The sequence below is a fragment of the Anas acuta genome, chromosome 1 (assembly GCF_963932015.1).
Source record: "Anas acuta chromosome 1, bAnaAcu1.1, whole genome shotgun sequence".
Lineage (NCBI taxonomy): Eukaryota > Metazoa > Chordata > Aves > Anseriformes > Anatidae > Anas > Anas acuta.
Genome location: NC_088979.1, coordinates 75,358,676 through 75,378,658, shown reverse-complemented (window position 1 = coordinate 75,378,658; position 19,983 = coordinate 75,358,676). Strand labels below are relative to the sequence as shown.

Genomic DNA, 19,983 nt, shown 5'->3' with positions numbered 1-19,983 from the left:
TGCATGGCATCAGGTACCATAGACTTGTTAAGTTCCATCAGGTGGTCTTCACTTATACTGGGAGGGACTCTGTTCCCTCAGCCCCCACCTACAGAATCAGGGAAAGGAGAGACATAGGAGGTCTTACTGGCAGTGAAGGCTGTGGCAAGGAAGTTGTTGAGTACCTCAGCCTTCTCCATATTTGTCATTACCAGTTCTTTCTCATTCATCAATGGGGTTACACTCTCCTTGGCCTTCCTTTTCTGAGCAATGTACCTACAGACTCCCTTCCTGTTATTCTTTGACTCCCTTGCCAAGCTCAGTTCCATCCATGCCTTGGCTTTCCTGATCCCATCCCTGCACACTCAGACAGCATCCCTGTCCTCTTCCCAGGCCACTTGTCCCTGTTTCCACTGCCTCTACGTTTCCTTCCTGTGCCTCAGTTTGACCAGCCATCCATGTTTTCTACCTTGCCAGCTTGCTTGCTTACACATGGGGATGAAGAACTTTTGTGCTATAAGGAAAACATACTTAAAAAGTTGCCAGCTGTGTTGAGCTCCTTTGTCCCTGAGGACAGTGTTCTATGGGATCTCATCCACTGGATCTTTAAACAGGTGGAAAATTGCTCTTTGGAGTTCAGAGTCCTGACTTTGCCCTTTGCCAGGCCAGTATTCCTTGAGATCACAAACTCAACCATGGTGCTGACCATGCAGCCCAGACTACCTCCAGTCTTAACCTCTTCAATAAGTTCATCTGTATTGGTGAACGCCAGCTCCAGTAACGCTTCTCCTCTGGTTGTTTTTTCTAGTACCCGGACCAGGATGTTATCCTCGATGCACTCCAGAAGTCTCCTGTATTGCTTTCATATGCATTCTCTTCTACTTACAGTATTTTTTCTGAGGCCATTTGGGACAGACTGGGGGAGCAGGTACCTGGCAATATTTTGAGAATGTTAATTAAAAGCAGGACGTAACTTTTCTCAAGTGCCACTTTATTCCATAATGGGTCAGTATATTCAGCTTCCATAAAACAGCTTGCACGTCAGAAACCTTGAAGGGTGTTGGACCACTTAAAACTTACATGCTTCTTCAAAATATCATTTCAGGTATTTATCTTGTGCTTAGACCTTTCCAAATACATCCCAAGAGAAAGGGGGTAACGTGGCTTTCTGTGAACTGGATCTTAACAGTTCATACTGTACCCCATTCCAAACGTGCCAGTATTTATTGGTGTTTGTTGGTTTTATAATTTTGAGATGAGGTTAACTTAGGTTTTTGTGATTGGTGCATAGGTGCATAGGTGGTTTTGATAAAATGATTGGCAGCCAATACACTTTGAAGCACCATGCTAATTACTGAACAACGTCACCACACAATGTAAATAGAGTAAATATCTGAGTAGTGGGAAGGGAATATGTTGGTTGAAAAATACATTTTTATGAGGTGATGCTGGATCTGACAATACAGATTTTAACAAGAATGAAAGGAATTCCAGTTCAGCTTTGAAAAAGGTATATTTTCACAGAGAACATGTCTCTTCTGGGAACCTTTAATTTAATGTACATTGGTTTCCTATTTTAAGAAAACAATTCACTGTTAAAACACTATGCCAGCTAGACTTACATTTTTAAAGCAAAAACTCTTTGTCCTGAAGTATTTTAATGGCCTAAAGAGCAGGAAATTGCCTGTGACATTTCAGTTTTTCCATTCTAAGGGAAAAATGGTCCAAGACCTAAAAATAGCTCTCTTGAAAAACACCCTCACTCTCATCATTGTAATATACCATAAGCCATGTGACAACAAAGACATTTCTTTCTGAGACTAGCATTGTTTTTAATAAACTAAAGAACTTAAAGTCAGCAATTAAAATTGTCTACATGTAAAACTGCTGATGTGAATAAAAAATTTTGTTTATTGACTTAACCCAAATAATTTTATGACCTACTTTGCAGTACAATGCCTCTTGTTCCTTCCTCTTCCTTAACATTAACTCAAATGATGTTAGTCAGAATTACATATTCACCTGGGAAGAAAATCTCAGCAGACTAGTTCTATTGGCCTGTTTTACCATTAGAAACTTTTCAGATTCTCCCACTATTTAAGCATCCATTTTTGAGAAGAGTATTTAACACATTTTGGTCTGTGGCAATAAATAGACAGGTAAGGTAAATAGTCTGCATAAAATAAGATTAGCAAAATGTTTTGTTTGATACAATAGTGCCAAGGAGTATGTTCTGCAGGTTAGAGATGGATGCCTTATCATTGTGTCTGGATATCCAGCAGATTTGAAAGAGAGTCTGGGTATTTAGATCAGCCCCAGCAGTGCATTCAGGCATGTGAGCTAATCACAAGACACTTGTTTATTGTCAACTCAGAAAAAATAAAGCAAGGCTGGTTTGTGCATATAAACTGAGGCCAGCCTGGAGACATTCCTAGACAGGGTGGAACCCACAGAGTGAGCAGCGCTGTCACTGGAGATGCAGCAGGTCCGGGTCTGCACTGAAGCTGAAGATGTAGCTTCATGATACGATCTCTTCCATAGTGAAATTTGCTTGTTCTCGCCCCTTTTCTCTGTCCCTCAAGGCTCTGAACACACAATCCTATCTTTGCACCGCAGCTCACTGCCTGTCCTCAGTTGTGCTACTACAAATTATGGCAGGGAGGGACAGGCTACAGAGTAGCTCCCTGAAGTAATCTAGATTGAAAATAGCCTTCCAGAAAATGTTTGCACTTTTAGAGTTTTAAATCCAAATCATTTCAGGTGCCAGATTTTGTAGGCAACCCTAAAAATAGCTGTGCAAACCCAACTGAAATGGTAACATACTGAACTACTGAAAGGTAGCTTAACTTTTTTAATTCTCTAACTAATGTATCATGAAAGTTTGCACAAAGAAACCTTGCCTCCTCTCTTGTGAAGAAACAAATACCTTACTTTACTTTTCTCCAATTACAAAATCTTAATAAATGTAAACATTCACTAGAATTTTATGAATTACACAGCCTGGGGGGATCAAGATTAGACAGACCTGATCCCATTGAAACCAATGGAAGTTTTGCCTCTACCTTATTTTCAGCTAAGATTTATTTTCTCCTATCGTTTCTTCAGGGAAGGACTGGAATTTTTAATATCCTCTTGTATTTGACTATAAACCACAAGTTGTTATATATCAAAGTGTAATCCGGACCATGTAACTACTGATAGATGCCTGCATTAGAAACCTTGGAAGCACAGGGGGAAAGGACATCAAGAGCTTCTCCTAGATCATAGCCACAGACCTTTCTATGTCATGCACGGCAGAATTTGTCTAAACTTATTTTTAGTAAAATGTTATTTTGAAAAAGAACATGTACCCTTAGGTAATCCATTTCAGTGTTTGGCTAGGGATTTTCCTCAACACCTCATCTACACATATGACCCATGACAAATGTTTTACAATCGCATATCAGGACAGACCAACAGAATCCCTGATGGAAACAACTGTGGCAGCAATGCAAAAAGTTGGAAGGCATGTGACGTTGTTTGTTGCTTTCTCTTTAAGCCAAGAAGAGTAAGTGTGAACCCAACACAGTCATTTAGTAAATATAAATAATAAATACAACTGGGGTTGTATTTACATATGTGAGTTCAAAAAAAAAAAGTTGTGAAAACACTAATTTTCTGTTAAAGTTCAAGTTCCTTGCCAGGAAATATTGGTCTTTTATTAGTGTGGGGAAATGCTGGCATGGATACATCTTTTTTTTTTTTTTTTCTTTACAACAACAAGATAAAATCTAATATCATCATAAGCACTGTGGGAAGAGAAAACAGTTCTATTGACCTACACATTTAAAAAGAAAAATGTCAATGTAGTGTAGGATGTTTAACAGACATCAAACTAGAAACAATATTGAATAAACAAAATATCAAATCATGCACCTTCACTGAAGCACCATTTGAAAGTGCTTCACAGCACTGCAACCAACCCAAAGATAAACAACTGCATCTCATCAATCACTAATGGTGAGATAGGCTACCGTTCCAGAAAAGATGGGCAGACCAGAGAGGGAATGAATGTGCTGTAGGGATTCTGTGTAGGAAGTCAGTAGAGCAAAGACAAGACTGTGTGGAAGATGTAGAGAATAAAAATGGAATGCTCTAACAAGATGAGGTAGTAATAAAGGACTAAGTTGCTCATATCTATGTGTTTCTAATAGGTTCATTTGGGGTGAAACTTAAGGCAGAAATGAACAAGAGCAGTCTTGGGGCAAAAACAAGCAATATTAACCAGGATCCAGGGAGAAAGCAAGCAGTAGACAGAGGAGCTGCTGTAATGGTTTAAGAACTTGGACAGTTACCTTTCTTCCTACAAGTAAGAAGAGGAGAGAATTGCAAAAGGTTGAGGTGCTTGGCATTTTCTCTCTCCAAAATTTAAAGACAGCAAAAGTACTCACCATGAGTAACAACCACAAGCAATATGAATTGTCTTGCTGGCATTTTACATTTTACTCTTATGTACAAGAAGTTACTTTTTTGTTTGTTTGCTTTACATTTTCTTTTCTTTTTTTCCTCCGAATCTATGAGAAAATGAATAATTAAAACAGTAAAAATAAATTGCTTAGATTCTTGTTGCATTTCTTTGAAATTGCAATCACTTTTTCTGGAACCTGTTTTCAGTAATCATCAGATTGTCAGCACTGTCTGCTCATCCCTCCCAACCTCTTTATTTTTGTTTGTTTGTTTCCTTTATTGATGTGTTTGGGGACTTTCTCCCTCCCTCCTATGTGAAGTTTGGTTGTGTGCACATGAGTTAGCAACTGTAGTTATTACAGTCATTACAATGAATTAAGAGAAACAGATTTTTTAGGGAGCATGTCATCTTCCAGCTACTCTAGGCATCTATTTTGGATAGATGTCTTTTTCTGTCTAGACTGTCTTTTTCTCTGCACTGACTATAAACAAAGACTAAAGTGACCGATTTAGGTACAGATGTCTGCATCAGGTTAGATGAATCATACTCGGGAAGTTGTACTGAGTATTCCCAACTACTAAGAGCACTGATTTTGGCAGCAGTTTTGTAATAACTTCTAGAAGAAGTTTCCATCTTTTGCAACACCTTTGGATTCAGTGAAGTGTCTGATGAAGAAGCATATGTTTGCAGACTTTTTGGCTCTGCCCAGGTGAGGAACTAAGAGCATACCTTGCCCACAGGCAAACATGTTGCAACATAAAATGCAAATAGCTTGGAAGAAAAACAGAAGCATTAAAGACACGGCTCTTTACATGCCCTAGAGCAAGAAGAGAGACTGGCAAGAGCTTTGTAAGACAGTTCAGCAAAGACTCATTTGACACAAGCATTTGATACAGTCATATCACATGTATTAAAAGTCTCAACTTGTCACAAAATACACTTCACTAAAAATGTCATTTAATAATGGACAAAATACTTCAGTACCAACAAGGAAGCAAGTTCACAGTAAAACACGTGTCATTCCATGTGTTTCTAACAGGACAGTTAATTCAGATTCAGCTCTTTAAATATAGTAAATACCTGAGACACACACTCACACACAAATAAGTTAATCAACAAAGTTTGTATATACAAAAGAGGGAGACTGATAAAACTTAATAATCACAGTTGCTGCTTTACAGCAGTTATCTCAAAAACGAACCTCTTGTCATATGTGACAATCAAAATGGTAGTTCAGCTGGTTTATATAACAAATTATGGTGGCTACTGTAGGATACAATTAAATTCTGCAGTTTCTTGACTATAAAATCACTTGTGCTGACAGTTATCTTTTGACTGCGCTCTTGTTCTGAAACAGCATGGGGGGATTTATCCCATCAGGATTTCATGTCTGTGTTTGTGGTTATAGGAAATCTGTAGGAGAGAGAAAAAGTCCCACTCAGCAGCAGCAAGATGACAGCTATGATCCCAATGGGAATGGCAGCGCCGACTTCCTGCGCCGTGGGACTGGAGGGCATGTAGTAAGAGGGCGGAAAAGCGATGCTCTGGTTTTGTGCTACAGAATAGAAGTTCCAGCTCACTGGAACCAGGACACACAGACCGGCAAATATGTAGAAGAAGCCACCCAGCAGGAAGAAATGAGTGATGAGAGTTTTGCGGCTGATTCCCATATAAATATTTCTCAGAGCAAATACTGTGGCTGTCAGTCCCAGCAAACCCATGACCATGGCGATCAGCAGAAGACCCTGGGCAACATAAATTTCATGGGGGATGAAGGAGTCGTAGCCACTGAATTTATGACAGAACTGTTCTTTATAGCCAGATGAGACATGAAGATAACTGATGAAGCAGACTTTCCAAATCCCCACCCACGCAATGCCAGAGGAGATTATGGTGGTGTTGTCCACATGCCACACTCTCCACTCCACAAGTCCCATGGAAATGGTGCACAGGATCCAGCCTATTGTACCCAAGGCAAAGGCAGCCAGCTGGAGGTGTGAGGTACTGGTCAGGGAGCTCATTGTTTGGAGGTCTGCTCTATCTCAGACCGTGCAAAGAGAGATGGGTACTGGAAAGAAACACATCGTAAAGTTACTGATTGTGTGGATGGTGCCTCTGCTAGTGAAAAGCAGGAGGAAGTACATGTGTGGAAAGAGGCTGGTAGTCACCTTTCTCTAACTGTAGCGAAGTGTTGAAGCCCATAGATAAATAATATCTAGGCTTTAATTCCATATATTTCACTGTATCACAAGCAAAGAAAAGGTAAAATAATGATTAGCTCCCATCATGACCTTATTTTACATTCACAAAAGGAAAACACATCTTTTCCCAAGTTAACTGTTATGTTCCAAAGGCCCTCATATGCACTGCATACAACCAATAGCCCCGGGGGTACTGGCTAGTAGAAGGTAAATTTGACAAAATCTTTGGGATCCTGTACTGTGAGATGCCATGAGGCAGTTGCAGAAGCCTTGTGTGTCTTCCCTGACAGCTGTGGCTCCTGCACAGCAGCCCTGCTTGAAACACTTTCTGCTTTTCTGCTGCCATTTTCTAGGGCCACTGGGACCAACATTAGAAAATGTCGTAGCTCAGAGGCATGAGCAAACCCAGGCCACGAGTCTAATAACAAAACTGAACTTTGACCATTTTAGCTTATTCAGCTATGAGTGCTTTATCAGAAACACTGGAGTGAATCAGAAATGCAACGCTCTATGCAGAGGCTGGAGCCTGGGTGTGCAGCCCTCAGTTTCCCACCCTCAGATATTAACAGAGGTTTCTGCAGCATTTTTCCTTCTCAAGTCACGCTTGTTCATAACATATCTGGCTTCTCCAGCCCAAATCATCCTAAGACTGTGGTGGAAAACACTCTAGTCATTTCACCTAACAAAAGGCTCTAGGTTTGTTTGCTGACTCTACAGCCTGAGTGCAAGTTAAGGGTGTCATTTTTTAATGAAAAAGCCCTCTTAATTTCCCACATCTTTAATAAGGCCTTCTGAATAGCTATAGCAATGACTTGTCAGCAGAGAAAATGTGACTTTGAATTTATTATGTAGACCTGAAAGGCAGTAGGGAACTTTGTATTCCATGAGTTATCTAAAATACCTTTTTTCCTGCCTCCAGTGCATTCAAGACAGAAGAAATACTGTACCAAGTTCACTCCAGTAACAAGAAGATAGATCCGCAACTGAGTTTTGTTATTAAAACAACAACTTTTCTATTTACTTATCTTATCTTAAACTAACAAATACAAGTAGTGATACAATCTAGTTGCAAAAATCCATATGTGGAAATCCTAAATAGACAGTATCTTTACAACAACATGGGCTTAAGCAAACTTTCCATCTTCTCACACCAGTACACACTATTTACTTACTTCAGTCCTGAATCTGATGCCAGTGATAAGAGGATGGAACAGAGTGGTTTCTGACACCAGCCAGACACAGCAAAATCTTCAGTTTTGTCATTTCGGTCTCCCAGTTCATGTATGTATTTTCAATAGGACTGGTTTCCTGTGGGACATATTAATCTCCATTATTGCAAATGTATATTTAATCTTTTCTGGTGTGGAGGAAATTGCTCCAGAATATCCTCCTGTGTTTGTATCTACTTAAAATGAAACCTATTTATAAATGCTTTCTCAATCTGCTGTATTTGCAGAGTGATTTTATATATATGTGTGTGTATGTATATATACACACATATATATAAATTTGACAGTTGTTAACAGCCACAGTATGGTAGCCCTCACATGAAATTAGGAATGTGTTTTGTTTTTTTTTTTTTTCCTGTCACATTTCCACGTTAAAATAGTGTATTTTCTGTACCTGTCAGTTGATTCTTCTTAGTCAAAAGAAGAGAGCAATCAAAATATTTCTGCGTTGACTTCCTTCTGCTTCTGTTTAAATCAGTTGAACACACGGAGGCCAGATCTGAACCATCTTAAAATACCATTTTGGGCAGAGCTCATATTTCTGTAAGACTTTTCCTATTCATTATAAACACCCATTTAATCAATTGATTGATATCAAGGTCATAAAAGACATGCAATCATGCTGCTCGGTATCACTGACAGCTGTTAAGAGTATGATGTCAGTATGTATATTTATGGGTTGAATTTGTCCGCTTGTCTTCTCACAGAATTAAACAAGATGATTGTGTCCATAACTTCTGATCCCTCTGTCACATGGTACATCATTTGGAATGCTTTCCAGAATTAAAATTTAAAAATTGAAAATGGGAAAAGTTTTGTTTTGTTTTGTTTTGTTTTCACTGTGATATTCACCAAATATACAGAACAAGCAAACACACAGAATGAAAGAATTCAATGCTTACACAAAAGTTTTGTAAACAACAGAAATTAACTGGATAACAAAGTTGGAGGTCCCATGTTTCGATGAGGTACCAAATGTCTAGAAACACAAGAAGTTGCTTATGTTGGCTTACTTTCCGTACCCTCCCTACTGGAGCTTATTAGATCTAACCTGGTGGTACTGATTTAGAGAAAAATCTGTGTGGAAAAGAAGTAAAGAAGTACTTTAGAGATCAATCATGAAGTTGAATTACAGTTTTTGTACTCGCCTGTTTTGAAAAAAACAGACAGAGGCCCATAGTCATCATTGCTTGTATTAGGATTAGCAAGAAGATAATGAATGAAATGTCAAGTTGGCAAGGAAGTTGCCTGACATACAAAACACATCAAAATCAAGCACAGTGATCTATTTTCTGTTTCCTGTCTCTATTATAGTGAATATTAATAAAAGCACTATAGGTTTTACTGCAATCTTCAGCTCAGAATGGGCATGCAGCACTTGCCAGAAGCACTGATTTTAAGGATAGGATTCAGAAAAGAGCGTATTTAGCATCGAGTTTCTTACATAAATCAGGAGCCTGCACAGTGTCTTAGAGGAGGCACTTCTAAGCTTATCCTTCATTGCCGATTCAATATTTTAGTCTTGCCAAACCATCCAGTGTTTAACCTCGAGGTCCTGGCGCGTGGCCGTGTGCGTGACCCACCGCGGCACAGCCCCTCGGGCTCACCCTGCCTTTGATCACCCCTCTTTGGAAGCCCCCCACGGGCTCTTGGAAGCGAGACGAGCTCATTTTTTGCTGACTTTCGAGGTGAGTGTACTGCGAGCCCTTCCAAAACTGCGGTGCTCTGGCCAAGACAGATTTTTGCTCGCAGGTCCCGAGCACAGCCCGGAGCCGCCAGCAGAGGCCGCCTCCAGCCGCGGTTGCTCCAGGACAGCCGGGGCGAGAGGCTGACAGGGGTGGCGATGGCGTAATCTGTTGACTGATCTCATGCTTTGGTAATTATATAAATGTTTGGAATTAATTCAGTTAGCATAGTAAGATTACCTATATGATCTGAATAACACAGTGATGTAACGTGAGCACTACCCAAAATCTCCCAAGGCAAATGAACTCATATTCGGGCAGCGACGGGAGGTCTTCTGAATAATCAGTTGGCTTTTCCGACATGCACGTCTTGATTTGGAAGCTCACTCGGAGCTGTGGATGCCAGCATTCAGAGTTTACACGCCAGATATTTCCTGGGGTAGAGGTTGACTGCAAAGCCAGTGAGGCCAGGAGGAGCCAGGTAGGTGTACGTGCTGTGTATGCCAGTGGGCAAAAGGCGGCACTGAAGACCCTTGTCACCCAAAGAAGCAAGAGGACTGTGTTAAGAGGTGGCTCAGTTCCACCTCTTGGTGTCCCTATACATCTACATTATCATTTAAAGTAGCTTCAGCCCAATCCAACAAGCACTCCAGCAACTTCTGGGGCCATTCTTTCAAAAGTCTACAAACAGCTAGAAAAAAGAGAACCACTTCCACAGGCTCCTCACCTGGTAGTGCCTTGCTGTCATTTTTTCTCTTGATACATCTTTCATTTTCTTCATCTGCAAGGTATTTTATTCATGGATATATTTTTAACCAAATACCCTACTGAGTAAAAGCAAAATGTAAACTTGATAGCATTCAATGGAAATTTTCACAGGGAAGATAGAAGCTAATGAAAAAGAGGTACACATTAGTAAATTAGTCCAAATATAAAGACTTGAAGGATCCTTTCATCTTTACTGCTGCTTTTTATTTAAATCAGTACACAGTGAGTAGCTGTTGTGAAACTTGTGTTGGGCCCCTTTATTTCAGGGACACTGTGAGACATGGCTTTCCCTCTCTTCGGTACAAGGAACAGACGAGAATGCCTGGGAGCTGTGGCAATTTTCTTACTGCTACGGGCTTGCTTCTAGGAGAAAAATGGAGACAAGCTGCTCTCAATGGTTTCACAGAGCTTTTGGGGGTCATCTGTGCTTCAGGCATGCCTTTAAAAAGAACAAAATGGCATGCTGCAGCCTAAGAGGTAAAGGTCAGCTCTTTGTGGCCACAGTCCCATCTCCTGATGGTCACAGCAGTGGGAGCAAACAAATGAAGCTGCACGTCAGATTTTGTCTACACTTCTTGTATTTCCAGTAATCTCTAGTGACACAAGGCTGCAACTGCGTTCTCAGAGCAGTGAAACCTCAATGACACCTACATGCATTTCACTTCTGGAGTTAATTCTGGTCCCTGTGAAAATCTATTTTAATTACATTCAGCAGTCTGTAAGCATCAGCTGTGTTTCAGACCTACTTTATAAAAAAGATTTAAAATATCCTGAAGGTGAATGAGGAAAAGGAAAAAAAATGTCAGACATTAGCTAGCATACTTTTTTAATGTAATTGGGCCTTTCAATGTAATTGGGCCTTTTGGGGTTACTGGGTCTCAGATCCCCTCATAGGCCAAGGGGCTGTTCCAGGGGCTCAGTGTATAGGGGGGCACAAGAGAGTGCCCCCAACCGCAAGATCACCCCCAAAACTTGTCTTTAAACGCATCATTTCACATGATGGGGTGAGGGCCAGATGGCACTAGCTTTTTTTTGGCAGCTTTGAGGAAGTTTGCCATGTAGCAGGGATCTTTTGGAGACTGGTGCCAGCCTGGCAGTGCACTGGGACCTCCAGCAGCAGTCTCCCTGATGAAAGGTCTTGAACCCTGATGTCTGGTGGTTAGGTTCACCTGGTGTACCCCTAATACACCCATTTTCAATTAGAAAAGACAAATTAGGAGGGCATAAAGTCTTAAAAGCCTTTGTAGAGTATTTCCAGATTTGAAACACCTTATGCGCCCCCCTTCTTCCCAAATGTCCATATCCAGTGTTATGAACCCTGCTGCCTCCCCTTTCGCTTCATGCTTTAAAAAAAGCAAACTGCAGAAACTCTTCTCTTCTGTTCCACATTGAAATCTAGCTGTCTAAAAGTTCTTTGCCCATTTCAGGGAAAGATTTCCTTTGATTTGCTTTGATGGCACGATGAAGTGTAACCAATAATTCCTACATACGCCTCACTAATTTACTTGTCTGTGGTTGATCCCACCTTAAGCTCAAAGTTAAATGAGGAAATGTTGCAGGGGCATATGGAGTGTGATGGCAGTAGGCTTGAAACAGGACCCAGCTGACCCCGTATTGTCATAGTTTTTACAGACTGCTTTGCCTTGAGGCTTGCAAGGAGCTCTGTTTAAAGCCTAAGTGGCACAGTTGAGGGACCACATCCAGGTCTCTGACAGACCAGGAGGATCAGGGCACTGATCATGAGCCCAGAGCATGAGAAGAAGTTGCCCAAGAGGAGTCATCCCAAAAGAACAGGAACAGATGATGCCTGTGGGAGAAATGGGGGAAACTGGGAGCACCCAGAGCGTCAGCCCAGGTGCTGCACAGGCACACGGTCAGGAGGAGTGAAAGCTCCCATCACCTACAGTGCCTGAGGAACTCCCCACAAAAGGGGAGTGGGCGAGCACACAGCCTTCACACGGCAGCTCGAGTGTGAGGCTTTCTTTGTAGGCATGGGGTGGGTGGTTGAAAGGAGAGTTTTCCAAAGCAGGCAGGAAGAATCATCCTTTGCTTTTCTGTTGCTACAGTTTTTATTTTAGTGGGCTTTATTTTAGCTGTGCTATTGCTTACAAGGAACAAGCATGTAAATATAATAAATATATTTATTTAAAAGGATAGACAATGTTTGCCTATCCTTGCTTCCTGGCTGCAGCACATCTGCCTGTCAAAAGACTGTTCTGCTTTAGGAATTCTGATGCACATTGTAACCACCTTGAAAAGAAAGTGCACGATAAACTCTTCCTCTATAAAATATGCACAAAGTTGTTTTTCCCAGCTTGTGTAAGCAGGAATTCATTTATTTCAGTTTTTCTCATGTTTAAGCAAATATTTTAGCTTTAGACGCTGCCAGGCACCACGTGCATTTTGAAATTAACATTCAAATCCTTCTTTCCTAAAGCTTTATAGTCTAGATGCAGCTTTATTGGTCTATACAGGACATAGCTTACTAACCAAAGCCTTAGTTCAATCTAAGTCTTGCAGGAAAAAGGAAGTTAAAAAGACAACGGCAACAAAAACAGTGGAGTAATTAAGAAGGTCTCTTCTTAGCAATATCCCTATGATTTAGTGCTCGAAAACTTAATTCTTCAATTCCCAATTGGGAAAACATTCTTTAGAGGAAACAAATAAATATTTAAATCTCTCTCCATCTGTTCTCTATCAGCACTTCATAAAATAAGTCATATAAAGAAAGAGGAGACTTACTTCTGTGAGCCTGAGAGTTGCCTAAGGCTTTGAAGCAGTCAGCTGGATGAAGCAAGTTCCAGAAAGGAGGTGGAAAAAAATGCCCGTGCAAATTTTCTGACTTGTTGCGCTACCAAACAGGTACCTCACAGTTCCTTGTCACTCTCCCACTAAGTCAACAAAGATTTAAGGAGTCAGTTAATCATTAACATATTATAAAAATATGTAAGCTTTACCATATGCCATTTTTTCTAATTGCTCTAAAACACTTACCAATGTATATAGGTAACTCACATGCAAAATTCAATTTTATCTAAGACGTTCTTTCAGAAATACTGCTCTTGTGATTACAGCCTAGTCCTCCAAGATGTCCCAGCCTGACAGCCTGAAGGACACAGAATTTTCATTTGAAAGAGAATACAGAGATTTCACAACACTTTCTTCTTTGTTAGAGTTTTTATCCAGTATTTATAAAAACAAAATTAGTGCAGCTCTGCAGTGGGGAGAAGTATAGGGGAGAAGGAGGAGGGTTTCCAAGAGTAAACTCAAGCTGAGCGGTTCTCTTGCTGGGTTGTGGTTGACTGTACCCATACTTCAATGTAAATTGTACCACACTTGGTGCCTTAGATGCTCTTTAAAATTGCTATTATTAATATTATTATTATTATTATACATATTTATATTTGCTTTCCTCTGTGGTTTTCCCATGAATCTAAATAATGCTTCTTATAAATGGTAGGAGAGTTCTTAACTGCCTTCTGGTTTCTCCTCTTTGAACCAAAGAATAAATTATGCTATTCTCTAAAAGATGCACTCGCTCCTACAGCAGGAGGACATTTCCTGGACTGGTGATGAAAGACAAGGAAGTTTATTTCACAGGAGAAGTATCCCGTAAAAGGAAATCCTCATTGAAAAATTATTCTCATCTGTAATTAGCACCATGACTGGTTGTTACCACCACCGAGGAGGGATGCAAAGTGTCATTAAGCTGTAACTTCAATTCTCATCACCTTTAATGCAGTTCCTCTCCTCTCCTGCTGTATCTTCCAGCTGATGGAGATTCACTGGTTCCGTGTGCAGGTATCTCCAGAGGCTATGGCAACACAGTCCTCTCCTGTGCAGCTCCTGGATCTGCACATCTCCTCTGTGCATGACAGCTTGATGGTGGTGTTTTGTTGCACAGGCATGCTCTGCTACTGGCTTTGCTGTTGCATGCCAACAAGCTCGGACACATCTAGACCCCGATGGGCTTGGTGGCATGTGTTAGACTTGAGTACAGCTTTTTGACATTATGATGGGTCCATTGATTCAGAAGGACAGCATCCTTGGGCAGTAGGCAGCTGGGAGATAGATTCTTTTCTTTGTATTTAATAACAGTGTGAGACAAAATCTGCAGGGAAACCTATTGCTGATTTTACATGTGAAGATGTTGCAAGCAGCCTGTTTGCCTGGCCAGGCTATGGGAGTGACAACCCCTGCGTTACTCCCAGAACAACTTTTCTTTGCCCCCAAAATTCTGCATCTCCCACATGGTTCTTCTCAGTTCCAAAAGCCTATTGTGGTGTTTAAAGATTAACCTGTACCTAAAAATTGTAATTGGCAACTGCCACCAGTGCAATGAAGTGTAAGTTAGCTGGAAACCTACAGCACTTAGCCTGTGGTAAAATAACCAGCAGCATAAACCATTATATCAGTGAGAAATGCAGTACACACCAAACAGAATGTAAGCAGGAAATGAGAGCATAAAATGTCTTTTCTCAGTACTTGATTATGACTTCTGTAGACATGTTATTCCTTTTTAGTGCATTAGTGGCAAATTATTAGGAAGCAGATGGAAATTAAATAAAGTTTCTGACTACCTTATTTAAGGGAACACATTTTACATGAGACTTCATTGTTCTTTGAATGCCAATGGTTAATACTTTCTCAGGCAGAAAGCATTTGCTTTCTTCCTTCTGTTGGCCAAGGCGCATTGAAATCAGTGGGAATATTTCTGCTGACTTCAAAGTCCTCTAGAGCAGGCCCAGTCCTTTCTGTGGTTTACAGTTTCATTGCTAAATACCGCAGAACAGGAAATATTTGTTTTAAGTTATTTTTCCTTTCATTTGCCACATTTAAGAAAAAATGTCTGAAATCAAGATGCCTTGCAAGGTACATTGCTGAACAAATGGTACCAAATAAGCAGCAGTCTTATGGGTCTCAGAGACCCATAAACAGCTTGGAGATTCAGGTACAAGCATTTTCTCATTTTTTGTTTCAAGATAAACGTTACTTCTGTCAGGAAACCCAGCAGCCTTCCTGCATGCAGCTCGCCAGCAGCTGATCGGTGAATTGGGGATTAGGGTTGTTGCATCCTCATTCTTTGTCACCGCTTGTTTTCTGCAGATCATCAGACAAGCATGTCTCCAAATCCAACACTGTAACCCAAGCATGAGCTCCTTAAACCACAACTCAAGTCTGAGAAGAATGTTTGCACAAACACCTTTTCTAAGTATATTCCTTTATAGCCAAACTAAATTGCCCCTTGAGACCTGGGGAATTCAGACAAGACAAACATTATCAAATGACATAACTCACATCACAAAGTGAGTTTTTTTCTTAGTCCAGCAGCAGCTTTGTATGTGTCTCTTTAATCCCAGATCACTAATATATCATCAACAGTACATTCAGTAACATCAAAAAGCAGGACATTGAAAAGGTGAGGATGTACTCACAGAATGTGTGATCACCTCATGGCAATCAGTGCCCGCTGTTGAGGCTCACACCATAAACAACCCACTGGACACCTACACAGCTGCTGGACACTTCAGAGCTGCTGCAGTAATAAACACCCAAAATTGAGATGGGCATCTGAAAGGGTTAAAAACCCCTCACATTTCAATGCCTTAAGAAGGGGAAGAAAGCAGTCAGGCGAGCGGTTGGGAACCCTCCAAGAGGGCAGGCTCACTGGTGCTCTGGGCCAGGTGGAGGTGGCCAGCGGTGGTGAGATGGATGGGCCACAGCAAGATCCTCCATGGGTTCCTAAACACCACCCTGGGGCACAGCATGGCAAAGGACACATGCACGCGTTGGGCTTGACTTTTACTTCTAGGGAGGTTAATACTCTTATTGTGCTACTGGCATCATGTCATTGCATTTGGAGTCTTTTTTTTCTCTTCCAGTTTGTGAAGTTCCCAATAAGTGTCCCAGAAGCTCAGTGTCTACCATCCTCTGTGTTCATTCTGTTTTTACATGGATTTTTCTGTCCAATAAGGGTGAGATTTAAAGATGTTTTAGTCTCACACTCCAGAGGACTCTGACTTCTTATGAGGGACCTCCTATATATGTTGTCCCTCAAGCAAGAGATAGAGTATTCAATTCTCATTTTAGGTAGTGGAAGCCAGGAAGCCTGTACTTCAACCATGTTCTGTCTTGCTTCCTTTCAAACAATCTTGCACAACACTAATATCCACATCAATGGTTGTGTACTTGTTTACTGCTATACAAGATGTGACAGAGACCTTTCGTCTACCATCAATGCTGCCAGTAGGATCCTCAGACTCTCTGCTGACACACGGAACTCTTTTGTCCCTGACTTCTCCTGGATTGCCTTTATAGATGAGACTTTCAGGAACTTCCCATTAAGAAGTCTACCCTTTCAATACATGTTAATTAAAAACAAGGGGAAAATGGAAACAACCAAAATACAGCTTCCCAGATTACGTCCAGCATGGTTAATTCAGGCATTATCTGCAATGACCAGAAAAAAATATATCCTTTAGGATGGGCTCAGTATTAGTTTTTGAAGCAAAATTCATATGTCAATTAGGGACTGAATAATTTAAAGAGGGATGATTTCACTGTGATCACAAATCAACAAGGTGCTGATTGAAAAAAAAAAAAAATTTCTTTGTCTCAACAAGAAATTGGTATTTTTTTTCTGGAGATGCAGAGCACAAAAGCTTGCATGCACAAAATGAAGGGATTCTAAAATTAGATGCACTGTTGTGGTTTGGGCAGCTTTCTGGTTATTCCCAGATACCAAAAGTAGGTCATTCAAAGCTAACAAAGACATTTTCCTGAGACTTGTTGACATTTCAGAGCTAGTAGAGAACACCACCCGATGCGAGGATGTTATCGACGTGTCACACTCTGTTTTCGCTCTGCCCTGGCAGTGTTTCTGCACCGTGAAAGCACTGCAGTGTTAAGGCGCCAGCCTTTTTTCGCTTTGCTGGAGCTGCCTTTGCAGCTTGTTCTTATCAGCCATTAGAAGTCACAAGAAAATCAAATTCCAATAAGTTTCCATCAAAGGGAACGAACGTAAGATAGCAATAAGAACCTTTAGCTGGTAACGTATCATGGGGCTTTAAAGCTTTACAAAGCAACTTCCTGCTTAAATAAAAGGGCACTATTAAAGTACTGCTCTAGGAGAACAACGGTGATTTACATGTTTCATTAGCTGGTCGTGGCTGTGGCCCTGGCTATGAGAAGGTTCTCGTGATATCTATTGATACTCTAAAAGGGCTTTTCTGCCTTTACCCCCTCCTGTTTGCCATGACAGCTGAGCAATGATGCTGAATGACTGTGATCTTTCAACTGATCAATACCCGATTAGGACTGACACAGTAGGAAATAGATACAAAAGTTCTGGTGAAACAGAACACAAATAAGAGAAGACTATGCAGAAAGAAAGAAAAAAAAAAAATTCTCACGAACTGCCATGTCCTCTAAAGTAGAGTGAGGGCAGGGAGCAGAACAACGCAGTCCTGTAAAGAGCCCGAAACTGAGGAAACTCCTTAACTACGTGAAGGGCAGCTGCTATCAAACGTGGTTTATCAGCAGCTCTGTGCCAAAGGTAAGACAGCTCTACTTACCCTTGTGCTCGTCTGTCATTTACCTGGAGCCTGGGGGAAAGACGTGTCAAAATACACTGCTTTTCCTCAGAGCACTGTGTAGCGAGTTTGCAAACTGCAAGGGAATGGAGATGAATGCCATCAGCCCTCCACCAAGGTGCCCTCCAGCACGCACAGGGGGCAGTTTCGAAAGGGGCACAGCCACCAGGAAGGGCCTGATGAAGTGAGATCAGCTTTACATTGGCCATGGGGAATGCTTTTGCGGACAGCTCCATTTGCCAGTATGGGAGCACTGGTAGAAGACTCACTGATACACAGCGCATTATCCCAGAAAACACGAGGAAAAAAACAAAAGCAAGTAACTGAATTCACTGGTATACAGAGAGGAATTTATGGCAAATGCTGTAGCTGCAGGTGTAAAGAGGGTCTGTAGTGGAAGAAACAAGGTGATCTGACTGGGACGTGCTGCCTGGAGCACTCAAGCCTCATCTGAAAGCTGAGGGCTCACAGATTCCCACCCATTTTCCTTCCCTGTTACTCTACAAAAGCCAAATGTATTAATTGCCTCTGCGCTTTTAGGACCCCAGTTATAAAACTGTTAGCAGTATAAATATTTACCAAAGCAGTCACACATCGGCGTGTGAGCATGTAATATAAGAACTTCAAACATGAAAGGTGGATTTATGATGATCATAAAATTTTTATTCTGCGTTTTCTGACTTCCAGAAACTTAAAATCTGACCTTGACACTGCATATTTCCCTGCAGTTTGTGACACCAGTACAGTATTCCTGACAACCTTGAACATTTGTGCCTCATCTTTATTTTCACTTCTGACTTGAGCTCACTGGCTCTGGTATGGCTTTCTCTGCTAAATGAGTTTCCTTCTGTATGTGATACTGCATGACGCGTACAGAGCAATCTTTAAACCTCAGTTTTGATCAGTAAACACTCTTTGGTTTCTTTGTTATAAGACAGTCCTTTTATTTTCTAGCCATCTAGATGAGTCTTCTCTCATGTTTTCCATGTTTTGGATATGAATAGTAGAATTAGGCAAATTTTAGAAAGCTTTCACTAATATTGTATAGCAAAATATTTCTTTCCCCACATTCTTCTTTTCCAAGGCATTGTTTTAGCCCTTTTACCAGAGCACAGAGTTCATATTAGCTGTTCGTTCACATTGAACCCGTAGAGTTTTTCAGTCATTTCTTTCTGGTCTATATTCCATCACCCCATCCATCTGATGCCCATCATTTGCTATTTGACTAATTGTTTTGCATATGAAATACTAATTTGTTTGAGCACACCCAGGCTACCAATCTTGCTCTATACAACTTCCTCTTCATTGTTTGCCATGTATGTGGCATTACTACTGTAATCATCACTTCTGTAATCACCCCAATCTTACTTGTGTGGTGGAACTGCCCATTGCATAAAAACACTGGTGTAAATATTTCCATCTCTGTCAAATGATTGCGTCGATAGAGTATACTCACCTGTTTTTTTTTTTTTTTCTTTTTTTTTTTTTTTTTTCTTTTTTCCCCCACTGCAGTAAATACAGGAGAAAAGGCCGCTTCATTTTGTGCTTGAAATAGAAGTATATACAAATATGAATGCAGCATTTGGAAAACAAATACAAGAGTTCCTAGATTTCAGACCCCAGAGACACACCATCTGTATTCACATCAATAGGGTTCAGTGTGTGCAGCCATTTGGCAAATGGACCTACAATTAACATTGTGTACCCGGGCTTTTAACTCTGAGAGGGGAATTTAATGGTGAGCTTGACACCTAAGGCATGGATTAATCCAAGTTTTTTTATTTTAATGTGTAAATTAGGTACTTTGTCTTGCTAGAGAAAGAGATGGAGGCAGCAATGGTGGAGCCATCTGTCTCGAACCAACCTCTTCAGGTAACCTTGTCTGAACTTGTCTGTGGAGGGAATCAAGGCCAATTAGCCTCCTGCTTCAGGCCATCATCTATGCACCTAAATGGTAAGCTGGATCTAGGAGTCCCTAGAGATGGACTTCTGTATCAGTACCTGCATACAGGCACCTCAGACTAGAAAAAATAATTAAATACATAAAATAAAATAAAATAAAATAAAATAAAATAAAATAAA

The 19,983-nt window shown here is 40.8% G+C and overlaps 1 protein-coding gene across 1 annotated transcript; it reads right to left on the bottom strand.

Annotated features, from left to right (window-relative positions):
* Nucleotides 1-106: 106 nt before the first annotated feature.
* CLDN34 (claudin 34) lies at nt 107-13,205 on the bottom strand. The gene is made up of 3 exons (XM_068682692.1): nt 13,052-13,205; nt 7,800-7,935; nt 107-6,494 (listed from the first exon to the last, which is right to left on the bottom strand). Exon 3 carries the CDS (start codon nt 6,445-6,447, stop codon nt 5,803-5,805), a length of 645 nt encoding a protein of 214 aa, XP_068538793.1. The 5' UTR covers nt 6,448-6,494; nt 7,800-7,935; nt 13,052-13,205; the 3' UTR covers nt 107-5,802.
* Nucleotides 13,206-19,983: the final 6,778 nt, after the last annotated feature.

What these genes read in the sequence shown, in the direction of transcription:
- CLDN34 (XM_068682692.1), bottom strand. Translation starts at nt 6,447, where the DNA reads ATGAGCTCCCTGACCAGTACCTCACACCTCCAGCTGGCTGCCTTTGCC.